Below are 24,466 nucleotides of genomic sequence, written 5' to 3' on the forward strand. Positions count from 1 at the left end.
TCTAGTTTAACAGGAGCATGACTCAAAATGTGTACTTTAACGGAAGCTAGACTCTCTAGTTTAACAGGAGCATGATTCAAGAATCTGAAGTTAAATGGAAGCTAGACTCTCTAGTTTAACAGGAGCATGATTCAAGAATCTGAAGTTTAATGGAAGCTAGATTCTCTAGTTTAACAGGAGCATGATTCAAGAATCTGAAGTTTAATGGAAGCTAGATTCTCTAGTTTAACAGGAGCATGATTCAAGAATCTGAAGTTTAATGGAAGCTAGATTCTCTAGTTTAACAGGAGCATGATTCAAGAATCTGAAGTTTAATGGAAGCTAGATTCTCTAGTTTAACAGGAGCATGATTCAAGAATCTGAAGTTTAATGGAAGCTAGATTCTCTAGTTTAACAGGAGCATGATTCAAGAATCTGAAGTTTAATGGAAGCTAGATTCTCTAGTTTAACAGGAGCATGATTCAAGAATCTGAAGTTTAATGGAAGCTAGATTCTCTAGTTTAACAGGAGCATGATTCAAGAATCTGAAGTTTAATGGAAGCTAGACTCTCTAGTTTAACAGGAGCATGTTTGAAGAATCTGAAGTTTAATGGAAGCCAGATTCTCTAGTTTAACAGGAGCATGATTCAAGAATCTGAAGTTTAATGGAAGCTAGATTCTCTAGTTTAACAGGAGCATGATTCAAGAATCTGAAGTTTAATGGAAGCTAGATTCTCTAGTTTAACAGGAGCATGATTCAAGAATCTGAAGTTTAATGGAAGCTAGATTCTCTAGTTTAACAGGAGCATGATTCAAGAATCTGAAGTTTAATGGAAGCTAGACTCTCTAGTTTAACAGGAGCATGTTTGAAGAATCTGAAGTTTAATGGAAGCCAGATTCTCTAGTTTAACAGGAGCATGATTCAAGAATCTGAAGTTTAATGGAAGCTAGATTCTCTAGTTTAACAGGAGCATGATTCAAGAATCTGAAGTTTAATGGAAGCTAGACTCTCTAGTTTAACAGGAGCATGTTTGAAGAATCTGAAGTTTAATGGAAGCTAGACTCTCTAGTTTAACAGGAGCATGATTCAAGAATCTGAAGTTTAATGGAAGCTAGATTCTCTAGTTTAACAGGAGCATGATTCAAGAATCTGAAGTTTAATGGAAGCTAGACTCTCTAGTTTAACAGGAGCATGAGTCAAGAATCTGAAGTTTAATGGAAGCTAGATTCTCTAGTTTAACACGAGCATGATTCAAGAATCTGAAGTTTAATGGAAGCTAGACTCTCTAGTTTAACAGGAGCATGTTTGAAGAATCTGAAGTTTAATGGAAGCTAGACTCTCTAGTTTAACAGGAGCATGATTCAAGAATCTGAAGTTTAATGGAAGCTAGACTCTCTAGTTTAACAGGAGCATGTTTGAAGAATCTGAAATTTAATGGAAGCCAGATTCTCTAGTTTAACAGGAGCATGATTCAAGAATCTGAAGTTTAATGGAAGCTAGATTCTCTAGTTTAACAGGAGCATGATTCAAGAATCTGAAGTTTAATGGAAGCTAGATTCTCTAGTTTAACAGGAGCATGTTTGAAGAATCTGAAGTTTAATGGAAGCTAGACTCTCTAGTTTAACAGGAGCATGACTCAAAATGTGTACTTTAATGGAAGCTAGACTCTCTAGTTTAACAGGAGCATGATTCAAGAATCTGAAGTTTAATGGAAGCTAGACTCTCTAGTTTAACAGGAGCATGACTCAAAATGTGTACTTTAACGGAAGCTAGACTCTCTAGTTTAACAGGAGCATGACTCAAAATGTGTACTTTAACGGAAGCTAGACTCTCTAGTTTAACAGGAGCATGATTCAAGAATCTGAAGTTTAATGGAAGCTAGACTCTCTAGTTTAACAGGAGCATGATTCAAGAATCTGAAGTTTAATGGAAGCTAGACTCTCTAGTTTAACAGGAGCATGACTCAAAATGTGTACTTTAATGGAAGCTAGATTCTCTAGTTTAACAGGAGCATGACTCAAAATGTGTACTTTAATGGAAGCTAGACTCTCTAGTTTAACAGGAGCATGACTCAAAATGTGTACTTTAACGGAAGCTAGACTCTCTAGTTTAACAGGAGCATGATTCAAGAATCTGAAGTTAAATGGAAGCTAGACTCTCTAGTTTAACAGGAGCATGACTCAAAATGTGTACTTTAACGGAAGCTAGACTCTCTAGTTTAACAGGAGCATGATTCAAGAATCTGAAGTTTAATGGAAGCTAGATTCTCTAGTTTAACAGGAGCATGATTCAAGAATCTGAAGTTTAATGGAAGCTAGATTCTCTAGTTTAACAGGAGCATGATTCAAGAATCTGAAGTTTAATGGAAGCTAGATTCTCTAGTTTAACAGGAGCATGATTCAAGAATCTGAAGTTTAATGGAAGCTAGACTCTCTAGTTTAACAGGAGCATGACTCAAAATGTGTACTTTAATGGAAGCTAGACTCTCTAGTTTAACAGGAGCATGATTCAAGAATCTGAAGTTTAATGGAAGCTAGATTCTCTAGTTTAACAGGAGCATGATTCAAGAATCTGAAGTTTAATGGAAGCTAGATTCTCTAGTTTAACAGGAGCATGATTCAAGAATCTGAAGTTTAATGGAAGCTAGATTCTCTAGTTTAACACGAGCATGATTCAAGAATCTGAAGTTTAATGGAAGCTAGACTCTCTAGTTTAACAGGAGCATGTTTGAAGAATCTGAAGTTTAATGGAAGCCAGATTCTCTAGTTTAACAGGAGCATGATTCAAGAATCTGAAGTTTAATGGAAGCTAGACTCTCTAGTTTAACAGGAGCATGTTTGAAGAATCTGAAGTTTAATGGAAGCCAGATTCTCTAGTTTAACAGGAGCATGATTCAAGAATCTGAAGTTTAATGGAAGCTAGATTCTCTAGTTTAACACGAGCATGATTCAAGAATCTGAAGTTTAATGGAAGCTAGACTCTCTAGTTTAACAGGAGCATGACTCAAGAATCTGAAGTTTAATGGAAGCTAGACTCTCTAGTTTAACAGGAGCATGTTTGAAGAATCTGAAGTTTAATGGAAGCCAGATTCTCTAGTTTAACAGGAGCATGATTCAAGAATCTGAAGTTTAATGGAAGCTAGATTCTCTAGTTTAACAGGAGCATGATTCAAGAATCTGAAGTTTAATGGAAGCTAGACTCTCTAGTTTAACAGGAGCATGATTCAAGAATCTGAAGTTTAATGGAAGCTAGATTTTCTAGTTTAACAGGAGCATGATTCAAGAATCTGAAGTTTAATGGAAGCTAGATTCTCTAGTTTAACAGGAGCATGATTCAAGAATCTGAAGTTTAATGGAAGCTAGACTCTCTAGTTTAACAGGAGCATGTTTGAAGAATCTGAAGTTTAATGGAAGCTAGATTCTCTAGTTTAACAGGAGCATGTTTGAAGAATCTGAAGTTTAATGGAAGCTAGATTCTCTAGTTTAACAGGAGCATGTTTGAAGAATCTGAAGTTTAATGGAAGCTAGACTCTCTAGTTTAACAGGAACATGTTTGAAGAATCTGAAGTTTAATGGAAGCTAGATTCTCTAGTTTAACAGGAGCATGATTCAAGAATCTGAAGTTTAATAGAAGCTAGATTCTCTAGTTTAACAGGAGCATGATTCAAGAATCTGAAGTTTAATGGAAGCTAGATTCTCTAGTTTAACAGGAGCATGTTTGAAGAATCTGAAGTTTAATGGAAGCTAGACTCTCTAGTTTAACAGGAACATGTTTGAAGAATCTGAAGTTTAATAGAAGCTAGATTCTCTAGTTTAACAGGAGCATGTTTGAAGAATCTGAAGTTTAATGGAAGCTAGACTCTCTAGTTTAACAGGAACATGTTTGAAGAATCTGAAGTTTAATGGAAGCTAGATTCTCTAGTTTAACAGGAGCATGATTCAAGAATCTGAAGTTTAATAGAAGCTAGATTCTCTAGTTTAACAGGAGCATGATTCAAGAATCTGAAGTTTAATGGAAGCTAGATTCTCTAGTTTAACAGGAGCATGTTTGAAAAATCTGAAGTTTAATGGAAGCTAGACTCTCTAGTTTAACAGGAGCATGATTCAAGAATCTGAAGTTTAATAGAAGCTAGATTCTCTAGTTTAACAGGAGCATGATTCAAGAATCTGAAGTTTAATGGAAGCTAGATTCTCTAGTTTAACAGGAGCATGTTTGAAAAATCTGAAGTTTAATGGAAGCTAGATTCTCTAGTTTAACAGGAGCATGACTCAAAATGTGTACTTTAACGGAAGCTAGACTCTCTAGTTTAACAGGAGCATGATTCAAGAATCTGAAGTTTAATGGAAGCTAGACTCTCTAGTTTAACAGGAGCATGATTCAAGAATCTGAAGTTTAATGGAAGCTAGACTCTCTAGTTTAACAGGAGCATGTTTGAAGAATCTGAAGTTTAATGGAAGCTAGATTCTCTAGTTTAACAGGAGCATGATTCAAGAATCTGAAGTTTAATGGAAGCTAGACTCTCTAGTTTAACAGGAGCATGATTCAAGAATCTGAAGTTTAATGGAAGCTAGATTCTCTAGTTTAACAGGAGCATGTTTGAAGAATCTGAAGTTTAATGGAAGCCAGATTCTCTAGTTTAACAGGAGCATGATTCAAGAATCTGAAGTTTAATGGAAGCTAGATTCTCTAGTTTAACAGGAGCATGTTTGAAGAATCTGAAGTTTAATGGAAGCTAGATTCTCTAGTTTAACAGGAGCATGATTCAAGAATCTGAAGTTTAATGGAAGCTAGATTCTCTAGTTTAACAGGAGCATGATTCAAGAATCTGAAGTTTAATGGAAGCTAGATTCTCTAGTTTAACAGGAGCATGATTCAAGAATCTGAAGTTTAATGGAAGCTAGATTCTCTAGTTTAACAGGAGCATGACTCAAAATGTGTACTTTAACGGAAGCTAGACTCTCTAGTTTAACAGGAGCATGATTCAAGAATCTGAAGTTTAATGGAAGCTAGATTCTCTAGTTTAACAGGAGCATGATTCAAGAATCTGAAGTTTAATGGAAGCTAGATTCTCTAGTTTAACAGGAGCATGACTCAAAATGTGTACTTTAACGGAAGCTAGACTCTCTAGTTTAACAGGAGCATGATTCAAGAATCTGAAGTTTAATGGAAGCTAGACTCTCTAGTTTAACAGGAGCATGATTCAAGAATCTGAAGTTTAATGGAAGCTAGACTCTCTAGTTTAACAGGAGCATGTTTGAAGAATCTGAAGTTTAATGGAAGCTAGATTCTCTAGTTTAACAGGAGCATGATTCAAGAATCTGAAGTTTAATGGAAGCTAGACTCTCTAGTTTAACAGGAGCATGATTCAAGAATCTGAAGTTTAATGGAAGCTAGATTCTCTAGTTTAACAGGAGCATGATTCAAGAATCTGAAGTTTAATGGAAGCTAGATTCTCTAGTTTAACAGGAGCATGTTTGAAGAATCTGAAGTTTAATGGAAGCCAGATTCTCTAGTTTAACAGGAGCATGATTCAAGAATCTGAAGTTTAATGGAAGCTAGATTCTCTAGTTTAACAGGAGCATGTTTGAAGAATCTGAAGTTTAATGGAAGCTAGATTCTCTAGTTTAACAGGAGCATGATTCAAGAATCTGAAGTTTAATGGAAGCTAGATTCTCTAGTTTAACAGGAGCATGATTCAAGAATCTGAAGTTTAATGGAAGCTAGATTCTCTAGTTTAACAGGAGCATGTTTGAAGAATCTGAAGTTTAATGGAAGCTAGATTCTCTAGTTTAACAGGAGCATGATTCAAGAATCTGAAGTTTAATGGAAGCTAGATTCTCTAGTTTAACAGGAGCATGATTCAAGAATCTGAAGTTTAATGGAAGCTAGATTCTCTAGTTTAACAGGAGCATGATTCAAGAATCTGAAGTTTAATGGAAGCTAGACTCTCTAGTTTAACAGGAGCATGATTCAAGAATCTGAAGTTTAATGGAAGCTAGACTCTCTAGTTTAACAGGAGCATGATTCAAGAATCTGAAGTTTAATGGAAGCTAGACTCTCTAGTTTAACAGGAGCATGTTTGAAGAATCTGAAGTTTAATGGAAGCTAGATTCTCTAGTTTAACAGGAGCATGATTCAAGAATCTGAAGTTTAATGGAAGCTAGACTCTCTAGTTTAACAGGAGCATGATTCAAGAATCTGAAGTTTAATGGAAGCTAGATTCTCTAGTTTAACAGGAGCATGTTTGAAGAATCTGAAGTTTAATGGAAGCCAGATTCTCTAGTTTAACAGGAGCATGATTCAAGAATCTGAAGTTTAATGGAAGCTAGATTCTCTAGTTTAACAGGAGCATGTTTGAAGAATCTGAAGTTTAATGGAAGCTAGATTCTCTAGTTTAACAGGAGCATGATTCAAGAATCTGAAGTTTAATGGAAGCTAGATTCTCTAGTTTAACAGGAGCATGATTCAAGAATCTGAAGTTTAATGGAAGCTAGATTCTCTAGTTTAACAGGAGCATGATTCAAGAATCTGAGGTTTAATGGAAGCTAGACTCTCTAGTTTAACAGGAGCATGATTCAAGAATCTGAAGTTTAATGGAAGCTAGACTCTCTAGTTTAACAGGAGCATGATTCAAGAATCTGAAGTTTAATGGAAGCTAGATTCTCTAGTTTAACAGGAGCATGATTCAAGAATCTGAAGTTTAATGGAAGCTAGATTCTCTAGTTTAACAGGAGCATGATTCAAGAATCTGAAGTTTAATGGAAGCTAGATTCTCTAGTTTAACAGGAGCATGATTCAAGAATCTGAAGTTTAATAGAAGCTAGATTCTCTAGTTTAACAGGAGCATGTTTGAAGAATCTGAAGTTTAATGGAAGCTAGACTCTCTAGTTTAACAGGAGCATGATTCAAGAATCTGAAGTTTAATGGAAGCTAGACTCTCTAGTTTAACAGGAGCATGACTCAAAATGTGTACTTTAATGGAAGCTAGATTCTCTAGTTTAACAGGAGCATGATTCAAGAATCTGAAGTTTAATGGATGCTAGATTCTCTAGTTAAACTGGATCATGAATGATTCAAGATTTGTAGTTTAATGGATGCTAGAGTCTCTAGTTAAACTGGATCATGATTCAAGATTTGTAGCTTAATGGATGCTAGATTCTCTAGTTAAACTGGATCATGAATGATTCAAGATTTGTAGTTTAATGGATGCTAGATTCTCTAGTTAAACTGGATCATGATTCAAGATTGGTAGTTTAATGGAAGCTAGACTCTCTAGTTAAACTGGATCATGATTCAAGATTTGTAGTTTAATGGATGCTAGATTCTCTAGTTAAACTGGATCATGATTCAAGATTGGTAGTTTAATGGAAGCTAGACTCTCTAGTTTAACAGGCGCATGATACCAGATTCTGAAGTTTAATGGATGCTGGATTCTCTAATTAAATGGAAGCTGGATTAAACATTCTCGGTTTTAACAGGAGCAAGATGCTCTATTTCAATTGGAATCAATATCCTGCTGATTAACAGAACCATGGTTCAAGATTCTTTAGAGTAATGTAAGCATGATTCAAAATTCTCTAGTTTAACAGGATTCAAGATGCTCTTGTTTAACAAGAGCCAGGTTTCTTAAATTTAAGAAGGGCATGATTCAGCATTCTCTAGTTTCACGGGAGCAGTAGTCCAGATTCTCTACGCAGTAATACAAGGCAAGGAGAGATCCCTTCACATTCGTCTTGGTAGACAAGAGGAGTCGGGAGGTTCCTTCATAAGAGTGGAGAAGACGTCCCTTGAAGAAATGCATCTTCAGCTCCTTTCTTTGGAAATATTTCATTGTTCGCATTTTACATCAACATCATGAAAAATGGACCCTGTTACCAGTTGGAACTTGAAATTTAAAGCATCCCACAAATAAATCAAGATTGATGGCACATGTTAAATAATACAATTAGACATTCTTTCCATTTCCTTCTAGGTAATTTATAAAACAGGACATTAAATTCTAGACCTGTGGCTAACACAAGAGCTTTGTTGAAGAGCATGTGACTGCGAAGAAAAGAGATAACATGTCTATGACATCTAGACCGCTTCCAGCTCAAGCAAACACTACATCAGTGTTGAATCAGCACTGTGGTTCCCTCCTCATCTCTGATATAAGTAATATAGGTATACCTCAAGCCAGTGCGACAGTGCCCACCAATATTCTTAATCCCACAAGCCAATCTTCAAATAGTGTTCTATACCCCGGTCCGCTGACCCAACCACAGGTGCTATGCTAAACCCAGCTCCTCTGTGAAGGTGAAAAGTGACTTTGGATGTGATCACTGGCAGCTTGTTATGCAGAGTTAGAAGAGGACTATTATCTGGACTTTTCCTTTATTCACCTTGTGACCCCACTTTAGTGATGTTGAGAATTATGTTGTTTCGTGGATCTTCTCTGATGACGATTCCCTTTTAGACAGGTAGGATGGCGTCTTTGCTGTTACTGCCTTGAAGAAAACTCTTTAGTTCTTCAAGCTGATCTTACTCTGGACATCAAGTGCAGCTTGAATAACAAACAAACAGAAGAATTTAGTATTGGAAATTGCACGTTAATGAAGGAATCTGAAGTCGGGATCGAGCGATATGGCAAAGACCAACTGTGATCCTTACTGTTACGCCAGCAGTGAAAAAAGAAACATGTGAAGGATTTGAGGTGCAAAAATAAAAGCCTCCGTGGAGAAGCAGTTTTTAAAGGATAGAAGTGTTTCTAAGGAAGTTGCCTTTAAAAAGTAAATGTTCAGTTCAATTTAACTCCAGATGCTCCTGTTTAAGAGTCCCCTGATGGAAGGTATGTGTCTCCAGGGCTGGTTCCTTGGACAGGAGTCCATTGTTTCTAGTTCAAGGAGCTCCTTAAATTCTCACCAGTTCCTTGTATTTCCTTGCAGCAGACACCAGCTCCCTTTGTCTAGAGCACTGTCTGCACCCCAGGTACAAAGAGAACGTTTTGCTAATGCAGCTGTGAAAGTCAGAAGGGCTACCATTTCTAAACCCCCTGGAGAACCTTCACTGGACCTCCAAAGCAACCAAGTGAAAACATGCAGTAAAAACACAGACTCTTTGAGTCCAATGACAGTGAAAAATTGAAGGAAAATTATGAAATAGAAAGAGATTCTTGACATGCGTGTTCTGAATATTTGCTGTTTTTCTTGATTGTGAGAAGCTCCTCTGAATTTGATCCCATCGTCTTCGCAGTATATCATTTCTGTTTCTTCAGGCAATGTGATGGATTCCTACTTTTTCTGCTTGCCATTGGGATCACCTCTTCTGAGTAAGGCAGGTTCTCCTTGGGAATCATCTCATGATCATCTGAACTGAGTTTCTTAATAACATGGAAAGCTCTCCTGTTTTGGGCTGGGAGAGGTAGATGGTGGAATAGCTGGTGCAAAGGCGTTGGGTACCCACCGATTGTGCAATGCACGCCCTCCAAGCCCCTTCCTCTTTTGAATCATCTATGATGTTTGTGCGGCCATGTCTAGCCTCACCTTCTACAGCGTGTGTGGTGGATGTCTAGATATTCTTGTGTCTGCTACGTAGGTGGTTAGTGAGGGGACAGAAGCAACACTCATGGACATACGGGATCCATCCCTTTCGTTATCTCTGGTTCTGCTTGCACTGAACTGCCAGGCTTATGATGGTGGCACCCTACGTGGCTGCGTGAAGTTGTTTTAGAACCAGAGTGTGAAGATCATAGTGACTCGCATCAGATTCACACCGTACTTCAAAGCAATCTCTCCTTCCTATTGGTAGCAGGTCTGGCTCCATGGTCGCTGCTGTGCTCTGCTTACTTCTCACATGCAAAAAGAACAATTGATGGACAGAATGCTGAAGAATGTCGAACATTCACCCTAGTACAGAGATCTGGGCCTGAATCCATCGTTTTTTTGCTCACCATGCCATTCCAGTTTGAACCCAGCCATATGCAAATCAGTCTTGAACCTGTGCTCCATGGGAACAGTCCAGCCCGAACTGCCAAGCCGGGTCCTCCCTGGACTGGAAACAAGCATCCTAGGACCGGTTTCTGGCATTTCAGCCATCATCAGACAGGATAGCTTGACTCCAGTGGTGTGGAGAGCACAGGACTCACGTCTGAGCATACCCGTCCCACTCGGGGTGACAAATGCAAAAAGAACAATTGATGTGCAGAATGCAGAACAATGTCATACATTCACCCCAGTGCAGAGATCTGGGCCTAAATCCATCGTTTTTATGCTCACCATGCCATTCCAGTATGAACCTAGCCATATGCAAATCAGTCTTGACACTGTGCCCCATAGGAACAGTCCAGCCCGAACTGCCAGGCCAGGTCCTCCCTGGACTGGAAACAAGCATCCTAGGACTGGTTTCTGGCATTTCAGCCGTCATCAGCCAGGATAGCTTGACTCCAGTGGCGTGGAGAGCATGTGACTAACGTCTGGGCATACTCGTCCCACTCGGATGACAAATGCAAAAACAACAATTGATTGAATACTTACATCTCACAACACAAACATGCTCTTAGGTCTGCTGCACCTCCTGCCCCTCAACACTGCTTCTGATGTCTCACTTGGGCGCGCTGGCTCATCTCCTGCCTTGTCTTCGCTGGCTGGTCCATCATCAGAGGTCTTTGTTTCTGGTTGTGGTGGGCTTACTGGTAGTGATTGTGGGTGACTGTTATCCTCCTTCTAGCCTTTGTGTTCTGTGTTGTATCAGCGCTGCTATGGAAGCCGTCCGCAGCTGCTTTTCGATCACTAGTTCTTCCTCTGGGCAGATGCACGATTGGGCAAAGCAGAACTTTATGATGGGATTGAGGTTGGCTGCTTCTCACTCGCAGGCTGAGAAGAGTTACCCCTCTCTGGATCAGGGACCTGCTGGCGGTTTCTCAGTATGGTCTCTGCTGTGGACGTCCTCTTATGAGTTCGCACCAGGCACGGTTGGATGGTGTTTGCATGGGTCCGCGGCTCCTCATGGTTGGTACTCCGCTGGAGTCTGCTATCAAAGAGCCTCTTTTGTTGCACACTTTACGCAGTGAACCATTGCAGACAAGACTCCTTTGAGGTTATGGTGTTTGCCATTCTCCAAACCATCATGGCTGCCCTCTCCTGAAACATCTCCCTCAGGCTCTGTTTAGATAACATCAGGCCTTGCTCTAGTGTTCTTGTCTGTACAAGGATCCTCATGAATTCTTCTGAGTTTCTAATGTTGCCACTTCTTGACTTTCCTCTTCTCTGCTGTCCCACTGGGACCCAGACCTCTCCTGTCCTCAGCCTCCCTACCCTTCCTTTCCAGGTGCGGTTCCATCAACGGCCTCGTCCTCTTCCATGAAGTGGTCACATACTTGCCGCTGCTTCTGGCTTTGCTGGGGAACCCGCTTCTCTTGGCGAAGGCCTTCTGTGCGGGTGAGTCGAACACTGCTGTCCTTCTTTTTGGAGTCTTGTCTTGTCTAGGTTCCTCATGACCTAGGGAGCCTAGAAGAAGGCTTCCTCTTGGGTGAGAGGTGGGATGTGACTGAGTTTGTGTTTCTTCTCAACAGTCACTGCCATTCTGAGGAAGAAAACGGGGAGTTACACCGCCAGCGAAAGGCTCCGCAAGAGGAAGGTCCGCGCACGCTTCTTGAAGATCACCATCACGTTCACGGCCTGGTAAATATCCTGACTGTGGTGAGAGAAGTGTGAGGGAAGGTCTTTCTCACAGGCTGTGTGATTGACATGGGGAGCTCCTACCATCCTGACCAGGGGGGGTTCTCATGGCCTGAGCACGGTGTTGGTTGGTCAGCGGCAGCCAACATCTCCAGCGCCTCGAGAACCTCACGGGTGATTTGCGAAGGTTTACAGATGTATGATTGATTGGAGTTGGCCTAACGGCTAGAGCGCTCGACCTCGAATCTGGGAAACTGGGTTCAAGTCTCGGCAATGACACTGAACATCCTGTGATTCTTGGCAAATTACGTAGTCTCCCCGTGACTAACAAAAAATGAAAGTGTCCTCATGTAATGCAAGTGGTGCTATGTAAACCGCTCTGATACCAGATACCTTCGGGTCAAGTTTGCGCTATATAAAACTCTGGAAAAAATATATATATATTTAAAAAATATAGACTGAGGAGTTACAGAATGCTGCACTTGCACCACCCTAGGCTCAGACTTGGGTACAGGAAGCTGAGCGATTCCCCAGTTGAATGCGACAGTGAAAGCTGGGTGTGTTGCTACAGGAGGGTAATGCTCTTGGGTACTGTGGCCGGCCCTGGAGCAAGCAAGCACAGGTACTGCCCAATGTCCCTGCTCTTTTTGCTTCCAGTTTGGATATGAGCTGCAGAGGATGGGTGTAGGAAGGTGGCTACCTGACTATGGTTACCCCAGATTTTTTGCCTGTGTTTAGCTGGTTTTTTGACTTAGTTGACCTGGTTCCCTGCTAATCAGGGCCCCAGGCCATCTGCTCTCTCTGTAAAATGGATTCCATGTACCCTAGGTACATACCACAATTGGAAATGGACTCCTTGTCAGCCCCTGTATAATGCACTATAGGTGCCCAGGGCATAGGGGCCACCAAGGCCTACCAGGGGCTGCAGCATATCTTTTGCCACCCCTGGCTGGTTCTTAAATTGACACAACTGGCTGATCACTCAGCTGGGGTAAGGTGGTGTAATCACCCCTTGCTTAGATATAGTATACCTATATCTAAACCTATATCTGGACACATGTAAACCTGTGAGCCACTCCTAATCCTGGAGGCAGGGTGCGTGGTTTTATGTGAGATGGAGCTCTAGCATGAGCTGAGCCTGTCTGCAGCTGTCGGGAACAACTCCCTAAGCTGTTTCAGGATAATGCCATACCATATACTCTTAAGTGCCTTATAATCCTCGCGGTTAAATAGCAACTTTGGTTTGGCTTTATCAAAACATGTCGTGTAAGGTGTCATACGATTTGGAATACCATCCCCTCGCCAGTTCTGGCGACGGGGATGGCATTCCACCCCTCTAGAGGGGTAAGACATGTTCCTTTACTGTAATGCGGTTAAATTCTCCAAAGACCTTAGATCCACAAAATGGATGCCTCTGCCACAGACAAATGTCTGGACCCCTGCAGCTGACCGAAACTCAGCCAAAGGGGTCCTGGACAAAGAGTTTCCTGTCACAGGAGGGTGTCACCACCCTCCAGACAGGAGATAGTGGATTGTAGCAGGGAGGTCTGAAAGAAACCAGACACTGCCTGGGGCGCACAAGGCTGCCCCTTGCATAATCCGGCCAAACCGGTTCTGGGGCACTCCAGCCCTCGTGCCAGGGCGGCCTGGATCAAAGGAAAGGGGTGTATCCACCCCCTTCCTGGGTCCCACCCATAGGGGGGGACCTAGCAGGTAATCACGCCCCCCAGATTGGAATAAGAGTGGGAGCAGTGCCAATGCACATCAGATTTCCTGGAAGAAACATTAGAAACGAAACTCTGGACCCTTGGACCTCCATCTCAACGTGGAAGCCCGAAGAATCTCCCTTGTGGTCAAGGAGTGACCACCCTGCAGCAGCAGGCACCATCCAGCCCTCGACGTCTACTTAGTTGCAGTTCCCGCCGGAACTCGAGCGACTGAGATCGACGAGATCAAGCTTGCCTGCCTTACAACAGCCCGATCCACAGTCCCTGCAGAGCTGAGACCCGTGGAGGCGACCGGAAGCGTGGGGCACGCCATCTTGAATTGACCACGAGACGCTGACCGTGCAGCCCACGAGTGACCCTCGAAGCTGTGCACCGGGGTTTGAGAAGCCCCCACCCTGAGCTACTCCTGAGCCGAAGTTCAGCCCTCCACACTCGACGAGTGCTGCGTGGGGCCCTTCTGCTCCATTTGGCTCAACGCGTTGGCCCGGTCACTTGCCAGCTGGCTAGTGGTCCCTGTGCCGACGAAACTACAAAGAAGACTCGTGAATCTGGTTGCTCCAGATCCACACCAGCTCCCCTGAAAAGGAGCCCCGACTCTGACCTTCCTGGTCCGAGTGAGAAGCAATCTTCCGATCCCGCGTGGATTGCTCTTGCCAAGTGTTGTTTTCTCCAAACTTGAAGCCGACTGCACCGACGGTGAGAGCCTGCGTGGGACAGATCGTGACCTGCTCCTGGACGTCGCAGATGCCCCAGAGCCCACGTGACAGCGGAGAGAAGCTCCTCGACGACCACCTGATTGCGCCGACATTGCCTGGTTCCGTCCTGGTTCCACCCTGGTCACTGCTGAGTGACCCAGACTCTGTCCCCTCTGCTTTCAGGTACCCTTCGACTTGAGTCCACCCTTGGACTCCACCGGACACTTCATCTTCAACCCGCCTGCAGCCCTTTCAGCTTCAAGCACCAAGAGCCTGCGTGTCAAAACCCGATGCCACTTCGACCCTGTGCACCCACTTCCTGTGGGTGAGGTAACTTTGCTCCGCCGGTGTTCCCACACTGGTGCACATCTCTAGGGTCTGTGTGTTAAGTTTTGTTCCTCTAGGTCCAGCGGAAGTGTCCTTAAACTTTAACTTTATGACTTTTACGCACCATTGGTTAACATTGGTGCATGCGTGCGCTTTCCGCACATCTCCCGAATCCCGAGGGCCATTCCCGACTTCAGCATTGCTTGTCCTGACTGCTCCCAGCGATTCCCTAGGCCCTAGGCCTAACCACTGCTCGAGTGGCATCTCTTATACCACTTGTTTAGTATATGGTTTGAGTGGCCACCCGCCCTCATCCATAATTGTGCAACTTGTATGTTTAAACAGTGCTTTTGATTTAACGCTTGTGCCCCTTTATTCATAAAGAATACTGGGGATTGTTTTTAGTAATAAACACATATATTTTTATATTATATACTTGTGTGGTGTCCTTTCATTTGATATTACAGGATTGTATGTGGTAAAACAGCTCGCTTAACACGACCTCTTAAGTTAAGCCTTTAGGCTGCTTAGTCCATGCTACCCCTAGGATAGCTTGTCTAATAAGGTTGACTTACAACCAGACACCATAAGGGATTGTTTGGTCTGATAATAGGTGGTTCCAGAATTGGAAACATCACCTATCAGGCCAACTTCTCACAATGGGCTATTAATGTTACTGCCTGAGGGAGGTACTAGAAGAAGGGCGTTAAACAAATTCTGTCGTGTTTTGTGGGAGGAGGAACAATCCTGCCCTGAGCCACTGGTTTAAATAATTTCTACCCAGCTAGAGTGGCATTTGGGCAAAATATTGGACACAAAAATGTCTTTGGACAAGAATATCTTGTAGGTAATTTTCTATGTGTAAGTAAAGTTTTACTGTATATAACTCCACATATATGTACCTCGAGGATATATATCTTCAAGTTATGTAGACCTTGAGATAAGAATAGTCAATTTATACTTACCTATTTGCACTTACCTTCTTGCTATTCTTGTCCTCTACATTTTTGACTCGATGTTCTGTCCACACGGTATTTGAGTTTCCGATATCCTGTCACTGATCCGCTAGAGAGCTGGAAGGGTCCTGGTGGACCAGCACAAGGTTATCGCTGAAGTTTCAGGTTGCTGAGACTGTTACTCAGTTCTGGTGACCATATTAAGGTCCAGGATTACAACCTGACCAAGATGATACCACCGCTGTGGTCTTACGGGGTTCATTGCATGGTTGAGTGAAACTCGAGGTCACTCTGCTCCAACACACACATCTCCGTCAGGCTTGGGTTTACTAGAAGTGGGCAAATGTTAATGTACCTGGTTAGGACGACCACCGGAGAAATTCAACCATCTTGCCCTTTCAAGGAAGACCAGTTACCTTTATGTGGACCACCCTTTTCTTTACTGGACCAGACCAGACTCATCATTTAGGAACCCGTCCACTTTTGTGACTCTCCACAACGTTTCCCTTTGAATCAAGAGGAGGTAAAAAATGACAGAAAAATAGTTTTTGTTAAGAAATTCCTCATTGATCATGGAATTCACACGAGAGGTGTAAAGTACTGTGTTGCATCAAGTTGGTGACGTCACTTGGTAGTAAAAATAGGTACAGGCCCGTGTAGGCACAGCTAACCATTGGCAAACTTTGAGCTTAGAAATGCACTAATAGAAACTCAGCATTTCCGCTTAGGGTCTCTTGCTGAAATCCACTGACAATGCTGCACGTACAAATCTCGAATCAAGCAGAATTTTTATAGCACTGGTAATTACCTGTCAGGGTATCCAAGCGCTCAGGGTGAGGAGGTGGGGGCCGTGCCAGGCCTTTGCGGCCAGGTAGACTGAGTGGCCAACGCTCTTGCTTCTGCTGATGCGGGGGGGTGGGGGGGTTGGGGATATTGATGCAGAGTGCAGGTATCTGGAGGGTTGGTGGAAGCTCAGGCGGTGGTTGATGTATGCTGGTCCTTGGTCGTGGAGGGCTTTGTAGGTCTGCGTCTTGCAGACTTTTGCAACTTCTGAAGCTCCAGGTCTAGAACTGTTCATCTCTGTACCTGGTTTTACAGCAGACTGCCCAGGGTGGACCTGCAGCTCCTAAACTTATCAAGAGGGCTGCAGGGGAGGGGGGCGTTCCCTGATGCTTTCCTTTGGAGCTTGTGCAGTACACCTAAGTCCCCAGTGGTTGTGGGACTGGATAGCTGTGTGACACCAGGAGAACGGTTAGCTCAGACTCTGCAGGGACACTCCTGCGTGGTGTGCTCTGGTTGTGTACTGGATGCGTGATAGCGACTGCTTCACCCACCGAACTTCTGTTGTGCCAGGGATTGGCATTTGACAACCAGTCTAAAAATGTAAGCCTGGACTCAGTCCACTCTTTACCCACTGTGCCACCTTCACCCAGGCACAGACTATCTACTAATGCCAGGGGTCCCACTCATTTGGCGTAGGCGTGATTCTGCCTCGCAGCTGAAATTATCGCATATTCTGACTTTTTGTGGCAGGCATAAATACCAAGTTGGACTCAATCACTTCCTTTGTAATGCGCAGGGCAGCCCCGGAATCACAAATAAACAATCCCCACCTGCAGCTCAACTGTGGATGTGGCAAAATAATAGATAAATTGGCAAATCTGCCCAAAATATTAAGTGATATCCTAGGGGCAGTGCAACTAACAACAAAATCAAAACATAAAAGGGAAACCCAAAAGGTCACAGAGGAAAAGGAGCCAGTCAAAGATAAAAATACATGTAAAGGGAGAAGCCGAGCAAGAGGAAATAGAGGATCCATGTCCTAAAACAAGGGACCATCAAAAGGAAGTTACACAGAGTACTATTGACACTTAAAAATTGCAAAACCTACAAAAAGATGAAGAAAACATGCTAGAAAGGGTAGGACAAAATACAATATTCAACCAACTACAAAATTAGTGAAAACGTTCCCTATTTTTACAAATCAAAGTACACAAAGGAAGGAAAATAAAGCATTTACAGTAGGTACAGTGGAGGATCCAATAACAGGCCCAGATCAATCAAATCAGACAACGGATTCTAACAGTTGTAATACAAAGCAAAATGCATCAAGTGCTCTGGCTATTACTAACAAATAGAATATGAATGAGATGCGTCTTACAACACCTATCCAACGGTCAACAACAGACTCCACACCAACCCGCAGAATTTTAAAAAGGCATTTAGAAGAAATCCAACATATTGATAAGGGAGAAGGGGCAGAAAAAACATTGCATGCCCAAACAAGAGTTATACCCAAAAAGGATAGAGGTTCCAGTTCAGATTACAGAAACCCAGCAGGGAAAAGGAGGGCAAATTAAGGCAATTAAAAATCCAACATACTAAAAAGGGAGAAGGGGCCCAAAAAACATCTCTGGTTCACTTAAAGATCACACCCGAAGACCAAAGAGGTACCAGTCCAGATAACGGATGGCAAACCAGAGGAGAAAGGGGGATATAAAATGAGAAAAGCAAGAAACGAAGGGAAAGAACACCAGGTAACTAGGCGTACGAGAAAACTGACAACAACGAACATAGTAGCCAAAATTCAATAAAAGTCACAATAAATAGAAAAGGCAGAGTATATAGGTTGCCCTCTATCGACCAGCTAAGCCAGCCCAAAGGGCCACTAATACATATAGAAGCAGGAAAATTGGAGCAAGAGTCAAAGGAAGCAAAACAAACTACTCTACAGGAAAAGATCAGCAGTGAACAAAGGAGTCAAGACAGACATATTGATAATGAAATCACGAACACCATAAATACTCGGGTAGAAAAAGCGGAAAGGGCGGGCAGTGCAATTTTCTCTGAAAATAACTTGTGGGAGAATACATCGAAATTGACGTTTGTGCCAGAATATTGCACAAAAGGAAGGCAAGACATAAACATTAAATAGTGGGAACCTTTTAAGGTTGTTTAAAGAAATCCCAGAACTAAAAATAATACCGTCGCATGATCTTTTGGCCGTGTAATTTAAGCATTCCCGGGAAACCACGGACATTGAAGAGACTTTTGTCTACCTTGTCCTCAAAGGAACTAGTGGACATTGAGGAGACTTTGACTACCTGGTCCTCAAAGGAACTAGTGGACATTGAGGAGACTTTTGTCTACCTTGTCCTCAAAGGAACTAGTGGACATTGAGGAGACTTTTGTCTACCTTGTCCTCAAAGGAACTAGTGGACATTGAGGAGACTTTGACTACCTTGTCCTCAAAGGAACTAGTGGACATTGAGGAGACTTTTGTCTACCTTGTCCTCAAAGGAACTAGTGGACATTGAAGAGACTTTTGTCTACCTTGTCCTCAAAGGAACTAGTGGACATTGAGGAGACTTTGACTACCTGGTCCTCATAGGAACTACTGGACATAATATACGCAACTGTTTGCTGCTGCTAAAACTAAATTGCCTGTTTTGCACATTTCTTTCCTTCTGTTTCATCGCGCTCCCCGGTCCGTCACGGCTCATTAGGTCCGGTTGTACGGAGGGACGCGACTCCTCCCCCCAATTGCCTCACTTCCGCTCTAGGTGTAAATACAGATGGGGGACGCGCGCAACGGGTGCGCCAAAGGCAAGCCCGAACGCGGCCAGAGCCAGCCATGCTGCCGGTGGGGGTAGGGAAGCGGAGAGGATTAGATGGTCCAGAGCTGAGATAATAGCCTGCAATGCTGATAACCACTGCACATTGCATCAAGTTGATCTGGCTAGTATGGGTTTGCCACTCAACTGCCGGCTGTGTGGACAGGGTTTCGGTGCAATACTTGACATGACAACTCCAATTACACTGACTCATATGGAGTTAAGCCGTCCAAAGACTTTACCCTTAGAGCACTGCGAGCTGTTCCGGGCCGGTCTTGTGAACTGCAGATCCATCCCTAGATATGCTTACGATATCTGGCTTACCCTTATGGAATCATCTTGGGACACCATGTTCTTAACCGAAAATTGGCTTAACGCAGATACAATGTCATCTATTACCTTAGCCATTCCGCCTGGCTTTAAAATGTGTTTCTCAAATAGGGAGGGCAACAAAAGAGGGGGCAAGGTGGATATTATTTTTAAAGGATCCTACGAACTGACTTCCTCTAGGCCCCTCGACATACAAAGGTATAGACGGGCTATATTTCTGCTTCCAAATTAATGCTAGGTTATCCTTAGCAGGTCTGCTTATTTATAGGCCACCGGATTGTGCAGCAAATATCACTTTTGATCTTTGCAATTATATTTTACAAAAATCGTTAGCTCACACATACTTCGTTGCACTCGGGGATTTTAATTTTCATGTTAACGATCCCAGTTGTCTTCAAGCAACCCAATTAATTTTGTCACTAGCAGCTGCCAATTTAGTACAAATGATCTCGGGTCCTACACATAGGGCAGGCCACACATTGGATTTAGTCTTCTCCAATATTAAGGAAACAATAGTGGAGGAGCCTCAACCACTGGTCTGGTCAGACCACTACCTGATTTCTTTCTCAGTTAAAATGGGCAACTTAAGCCAGGCCAGAGGCAAGCGGCCCACTATGAAGAGGAAATGGAATAATCCAACAGCTGGAACCCTGGGTCCTATTTTAGAAACAGTCCCGCCTGTCCTCACCTCAGATCCTAATAGAGATGCCCTGGCAATGAACTATTGGATTGCCTCGGCGGTGGAGGCCGTCGCACCAGCAAAAATGATGCTATCTCGTAGACAATCTCCATCAGCGCCGTGGTTTTCAGAGGCACTCAAAGAAGAAAAAAGGAGCTGTAAGAGATTAGAATGACAATGGAGATCAAAATATAGCGACGCAGCAAAGGCGAGCTATAAAAATGCCTTAAAAAATTTACATAAATCTATAAAAAGGCCAGAAGAAAATGTATTGCTTCCTGTATTCAGAAAGCGGACCAGTCGGGCAAAGAAGTATTTAAGGTAGTTCAATCCTTCTTTAAGCCAAGAGTAATTGAGACTGAAATATCCTGTAGCGAGGTGACCGGGACAGTTCCCAACAGTAAGGGCGGCAGAGAAGTTTCCTGGTGGTCTGTTCATGACGAGGATATGGTTGCTCCTTCTTCACAGGACGATCCTTTTGCCTGGGGGAGACCGTCGCAAGAAATACAACACGGCCCCTTTAACTGGCCGACGGAACAGGACGCCGGGACTGCCCATCGTGACGTATCCTTCATCGCATTGGATAAATCCCCGGAAACTTGGAGGTCGGGGTGTGACGTCACCGACTCGGGAGGAGGCCGCGAGGAGGAAGAACGCCGGAGAGAGGAGGAGAACGCGACGCCAGGACGAGAAGCAGACGAGGCTGGGAGAGAAGAGGCTCTGTCCGAAGAAGACGTGCCAGGAGGCCAACGAGACCGCGCAGCGCCGTGCCGCACTCCCGAGGGAGGAGTGTGGCTACGACAGGTACGGGATCGATTCTCGAACTGGGTGGGAAGGCGGGGACATTCACCAGCGGTAAAAAGAATCTCAACCCTTTAGTATCTGCACTACCCTCCCCGTGGTAAAATACCCTCCCTCACGCCTGTCACTTAGCCGCAGTTAACAACTAGAACACTGGAAGGTGTCCCTCACTCCCTGGTACCCCGGAAAAGAAAAGTATAGGACGTGGCAGTAATTGGTCCTTTTCTGTGTTTTGTTTCCGGTAACACTGGCGCGAGAGGTCCCTCGGGAAGAAGCGCTATCCTGACCTGAGACGCTATAGAGGAAAGAACACCCCTCCACAGTCAGCACCACGGATCCTGCCGGTTTTGCAAGAGAAAGACTCACTTTACGCAAAAAGAAACTTTATGTTAAAATAAAACCCTCGTTACCAAGACCCCGTGTCCAGTCCATTCCTGACCCCCCTTTACAATCCTCGACACCAACTTTGTGCGAAGACATGTCTAATTTCTTCGACAATAAAATCCTAAAGCTGTATGACACCTTCGCTGCCCCTATCGCGACAGAGAGGTTAGACTCCTATTTGGCCAGAGAGCTGGCTCCGTCACTTTTATGTTTCTCTCCAATCTTGCATCAGGAGGCATTGGCAGAGATTTAACAATGTAAATCAGGGGCTCCTGATGATCCGTGCCCCCCCAAACGATGGAAAATGATATCTCACTTCCTGTTAAACACACTTACCCATGTTTGGAACACATCCCTTGATACCGGAGTTTTTCCCGATTGCTGGAAGCACACTACACTGCTTCCCTTGAAAAAAAGAAAACACCGGAGCCATAGGAGATTTTGGCAATCTCAGGCCACTCTCGCTCTTACCTGCGCACGGCAGAATGCTGGAGAAGTTGGTTCAACGCCAACTGAACCACTTTATTGAAGGTAATGCATCCTGCACGAAACACAGTCTGGCTTTCGGCCAGGTTTCAGCACTGAGACGTCCCTCATTGAGGTTGCAGAGTCGGTTAGATGAGCATTGGATTCAGGGACATCAGCAATGCTGGTGCTCCTGGATCTATCTGCAGCATTTATTTATTTTATTTATTTATTTATTTAAATTTATAATGCGCAACAGCTACCCGCAGTGGATTTCCCGGCGCAAGGGATAGATTAAATGAGTACACAACAGTAGTACCATGGACCAACTAGAGCAGGAGATGTGATTATAGAAAAAGTCAAGTTTTCATTTTTTTTCCGGAAACAAAATAGATCGGTCTCGGATTTCAGAGCAATGGGCAGTGCGTTCCAGAATTTGGGGCCTAAATGGGAGAAGGACCGACCCCCCATCTTTACAAGTTTGAATCTTGGAACAACAAAATCGCAGTTGGCAGAGGATCTTAGTGTGCGAGAAGGCTTGTAGGGTTGAACAAGACTCTGTAAGTGTTTCGGGGCCAAGCCCTGTTTAATTTTGAAAAGATAACACAGGGCTTTAAATTTAATGCGACTAGGGACTCTAAGCCAGTGTAGGTCGCGAAGAGCCTGTGAGGCCGATGATCTCCTCGGGATGTTACATAGGAGTCGTGCAGACGAGTTTTGTACAACCTGGAGTTTGTTAATGGTAGCAGCGTCGGCACCAAGATAGAGGACATTTCCGTAGTCCAGGCGAGAAGTTACTAACGCCTGGACGACGGTTCTCCTGGTGGCAAGGGGCAGCATCCATAGGATTTTCTGGAGCCATCTCAAGGTGGTGAAACAGATGGCGGCCACCCTGGTGGCCTGCTGCCTCATGGCGAGTTTGTCGTCTATGAGAAATCCGAGGTTGGGAACCACAGTGGCTGGCTGGGGGAGGGGTCCCATGTCACAGGGCCAGTGTTGCGGTCCCCAAAGATCTTTATGCTTCCCCAAAATGACAATCTCGGTCTTGTCACCGTTTAGCTTAAGGAGATGCCTCTGCATCCACTCGGCTACCCGTGACAAGCATTTGACTCGGTCAACCACGCCAGGTTGCTTCAGAGACTGGAAAACATCGGCCTAGGTGGGAAGGTGCTGGCCTGGCTGCAGTCCTATTTGAGCGCCCGCTCTCAGAAAGTCGCTCTTCGCCCTTTTTCGTCCAAACCTAAACCTCTTTGGTGTGGCCCTGAGTCCCTTACTTTTTAATGCGTATTTGGCCCCTCGCTCTACCTTAATTCGCCAACTGGGGTGTCCAAGCAATTTCTTATGCCGACGACACACAGCTGGTCTTCTCTTATCAGGAGCAGACAGTGGAGGCCTTTGGCAATTTTAAGGGCTGTCTACGCGACATCGCTATCTGGACGAATACGAATAAGCTAAAACTAAATGCAGGGAAAACGGAGGTGATCTTTTTTGGAAAAGGTCCGGTGCCCTCGCCTGATCTCTGGTGGCCTACCAAAATGGGGCCCCGCCCTCCCCCAGCACTAGCGCCAAAAAACTGGGGGTGAGATGGGACGATGGCCTTTCCTTTTCTTCTCACATCCAACAGGTATCGGCTGGGTGCCTAAATAAACTAAGAAATCTCCGAAAGTTCCTGGATTTACTATCAGAAGATTGCCGTAAATTAGTAGTCCATGCCACTGTAACATCGAGGCTGGACTACGCCAACGGCCTCTAGCTGGGTCTGCCGAAGTATGCGATCCAGCGATTACAGATGGTGCAGAATGCGGCTGTGAGGCTGATCAAACATATTCCTTTCAGACATCATGTCTCTCCGCACCTGCGCGATATGCACTGGCTGCCAGTGGTAAGCAGGATTGAATTTAAGGCTCTGACCCTGGCCTACTGAGCATTGCAGGGTAAATGCCCAAACTATCTTAAACTAAGATTCCCCCAATATAAGCAGGCGCGGTCCCTGCACTCGAATACGCAGAATTTGCTCTATGTTCCACGCTTCTCGAAGGCTCGGCTTGGGGGTAGAGCTTTTTCGGCCAGAACAGCTAAATTGTGAAATGCCTTACCACTGTCTATTCGAAATGCGAACTCGGAGCCTTTCTTTAGGAAACAGTTAAAGACGTGTTTTTTTAATCAAAAATTGATTTTAACGCTCATGCTTTCTTAATTACTCGGTATGCTGACCCCTGCTCACTTAAGCGCCTCCTGGGCAGGTAGCTGTTTGCGCTATACAAACTTCAGTATTATTATACGCTACCGAAGTGACATTCGAATTCTGGGGAATCATACTGAGGCCTTACAAACACCCACGGTACCCGTACCCCTTCCTAACAAATCAGAAGTACCCACCTGCGAAAAAGCAAATAACATGCTTACACGGTGCCCGAATTACCACACCACCGGGGCCAACAAATTCAAAAGAGGGCAAGGAAATAGCGAGGCAATCAAACCTTGAACAGTCTACAGATGATAGTACAGACTGGTCCTGGGTGCCAAATGTTCTTAGTAGCACGCATACCTAACGAACATTCAAAATCACGAGGGATAAAAGATGGGGGCAGATAGTTCAAGCTAATGAGCAGAATTCAAATCCCCGAGTCAGGGCCATATGTTGAGGGATAGAAGGCAGAACCCGATAAAGATCTGTTCACGGAACGTCCACGGATTAACAAATATGTGGCAGGACCATGAAACTCTGTCCTTCCTCGAACAACAAGACATAATATTATTTCAAGAAACGTGGAACATGAACTCAACAGCAATATCAGGTTGCATAGAACATCAAATTTTAGCAGAAAAATTTGCAAGATTTGGTCACCCAAGG

The 24,466-nt window shown here is 43.8% G+C and overlaps 1 protein-coding gene across 1 annotated transcript in view; it reads left to right on the forward strand.

Annotated features, from left to right (window-relative positions):
* LOC144752061 (G-protein coupled receptor 143-like) overlaps window positions 1-24,466 on the forward strand; it is a 99,426-nt gene that overhangs the window by 39,662 nt on the left and 35,298 nt on the right. The window contains exons 5-6 of the mRNA XM_078640012.1: window positions 11,285-11,394; window positions 11,529-11,637. Coding sequence (XP_078496138.1) covers window positions 11,285-11,394; window positions 11,529-11,637 — 219 coding nt within the window. The remainder of the gene's footprint in view (window positions 1-11,284; window positions 11,395-11,528; window positions 11,638-24,466) is intronic.

Source organism: Lissotriton helveticus, chromosome 4_2 (assembly GCF_964261635.1).
Source record: "Lissotriton helveticus chromosome 4_2, aLisHel1.1, whole genome shotgun sequence".
NCBI classification, from domain to species: Eukaryota; Metazoa; Chordata; class Amphibia; order Caudata; family Salamandridae; genus Lissotriton; species Lissotriton helveticus.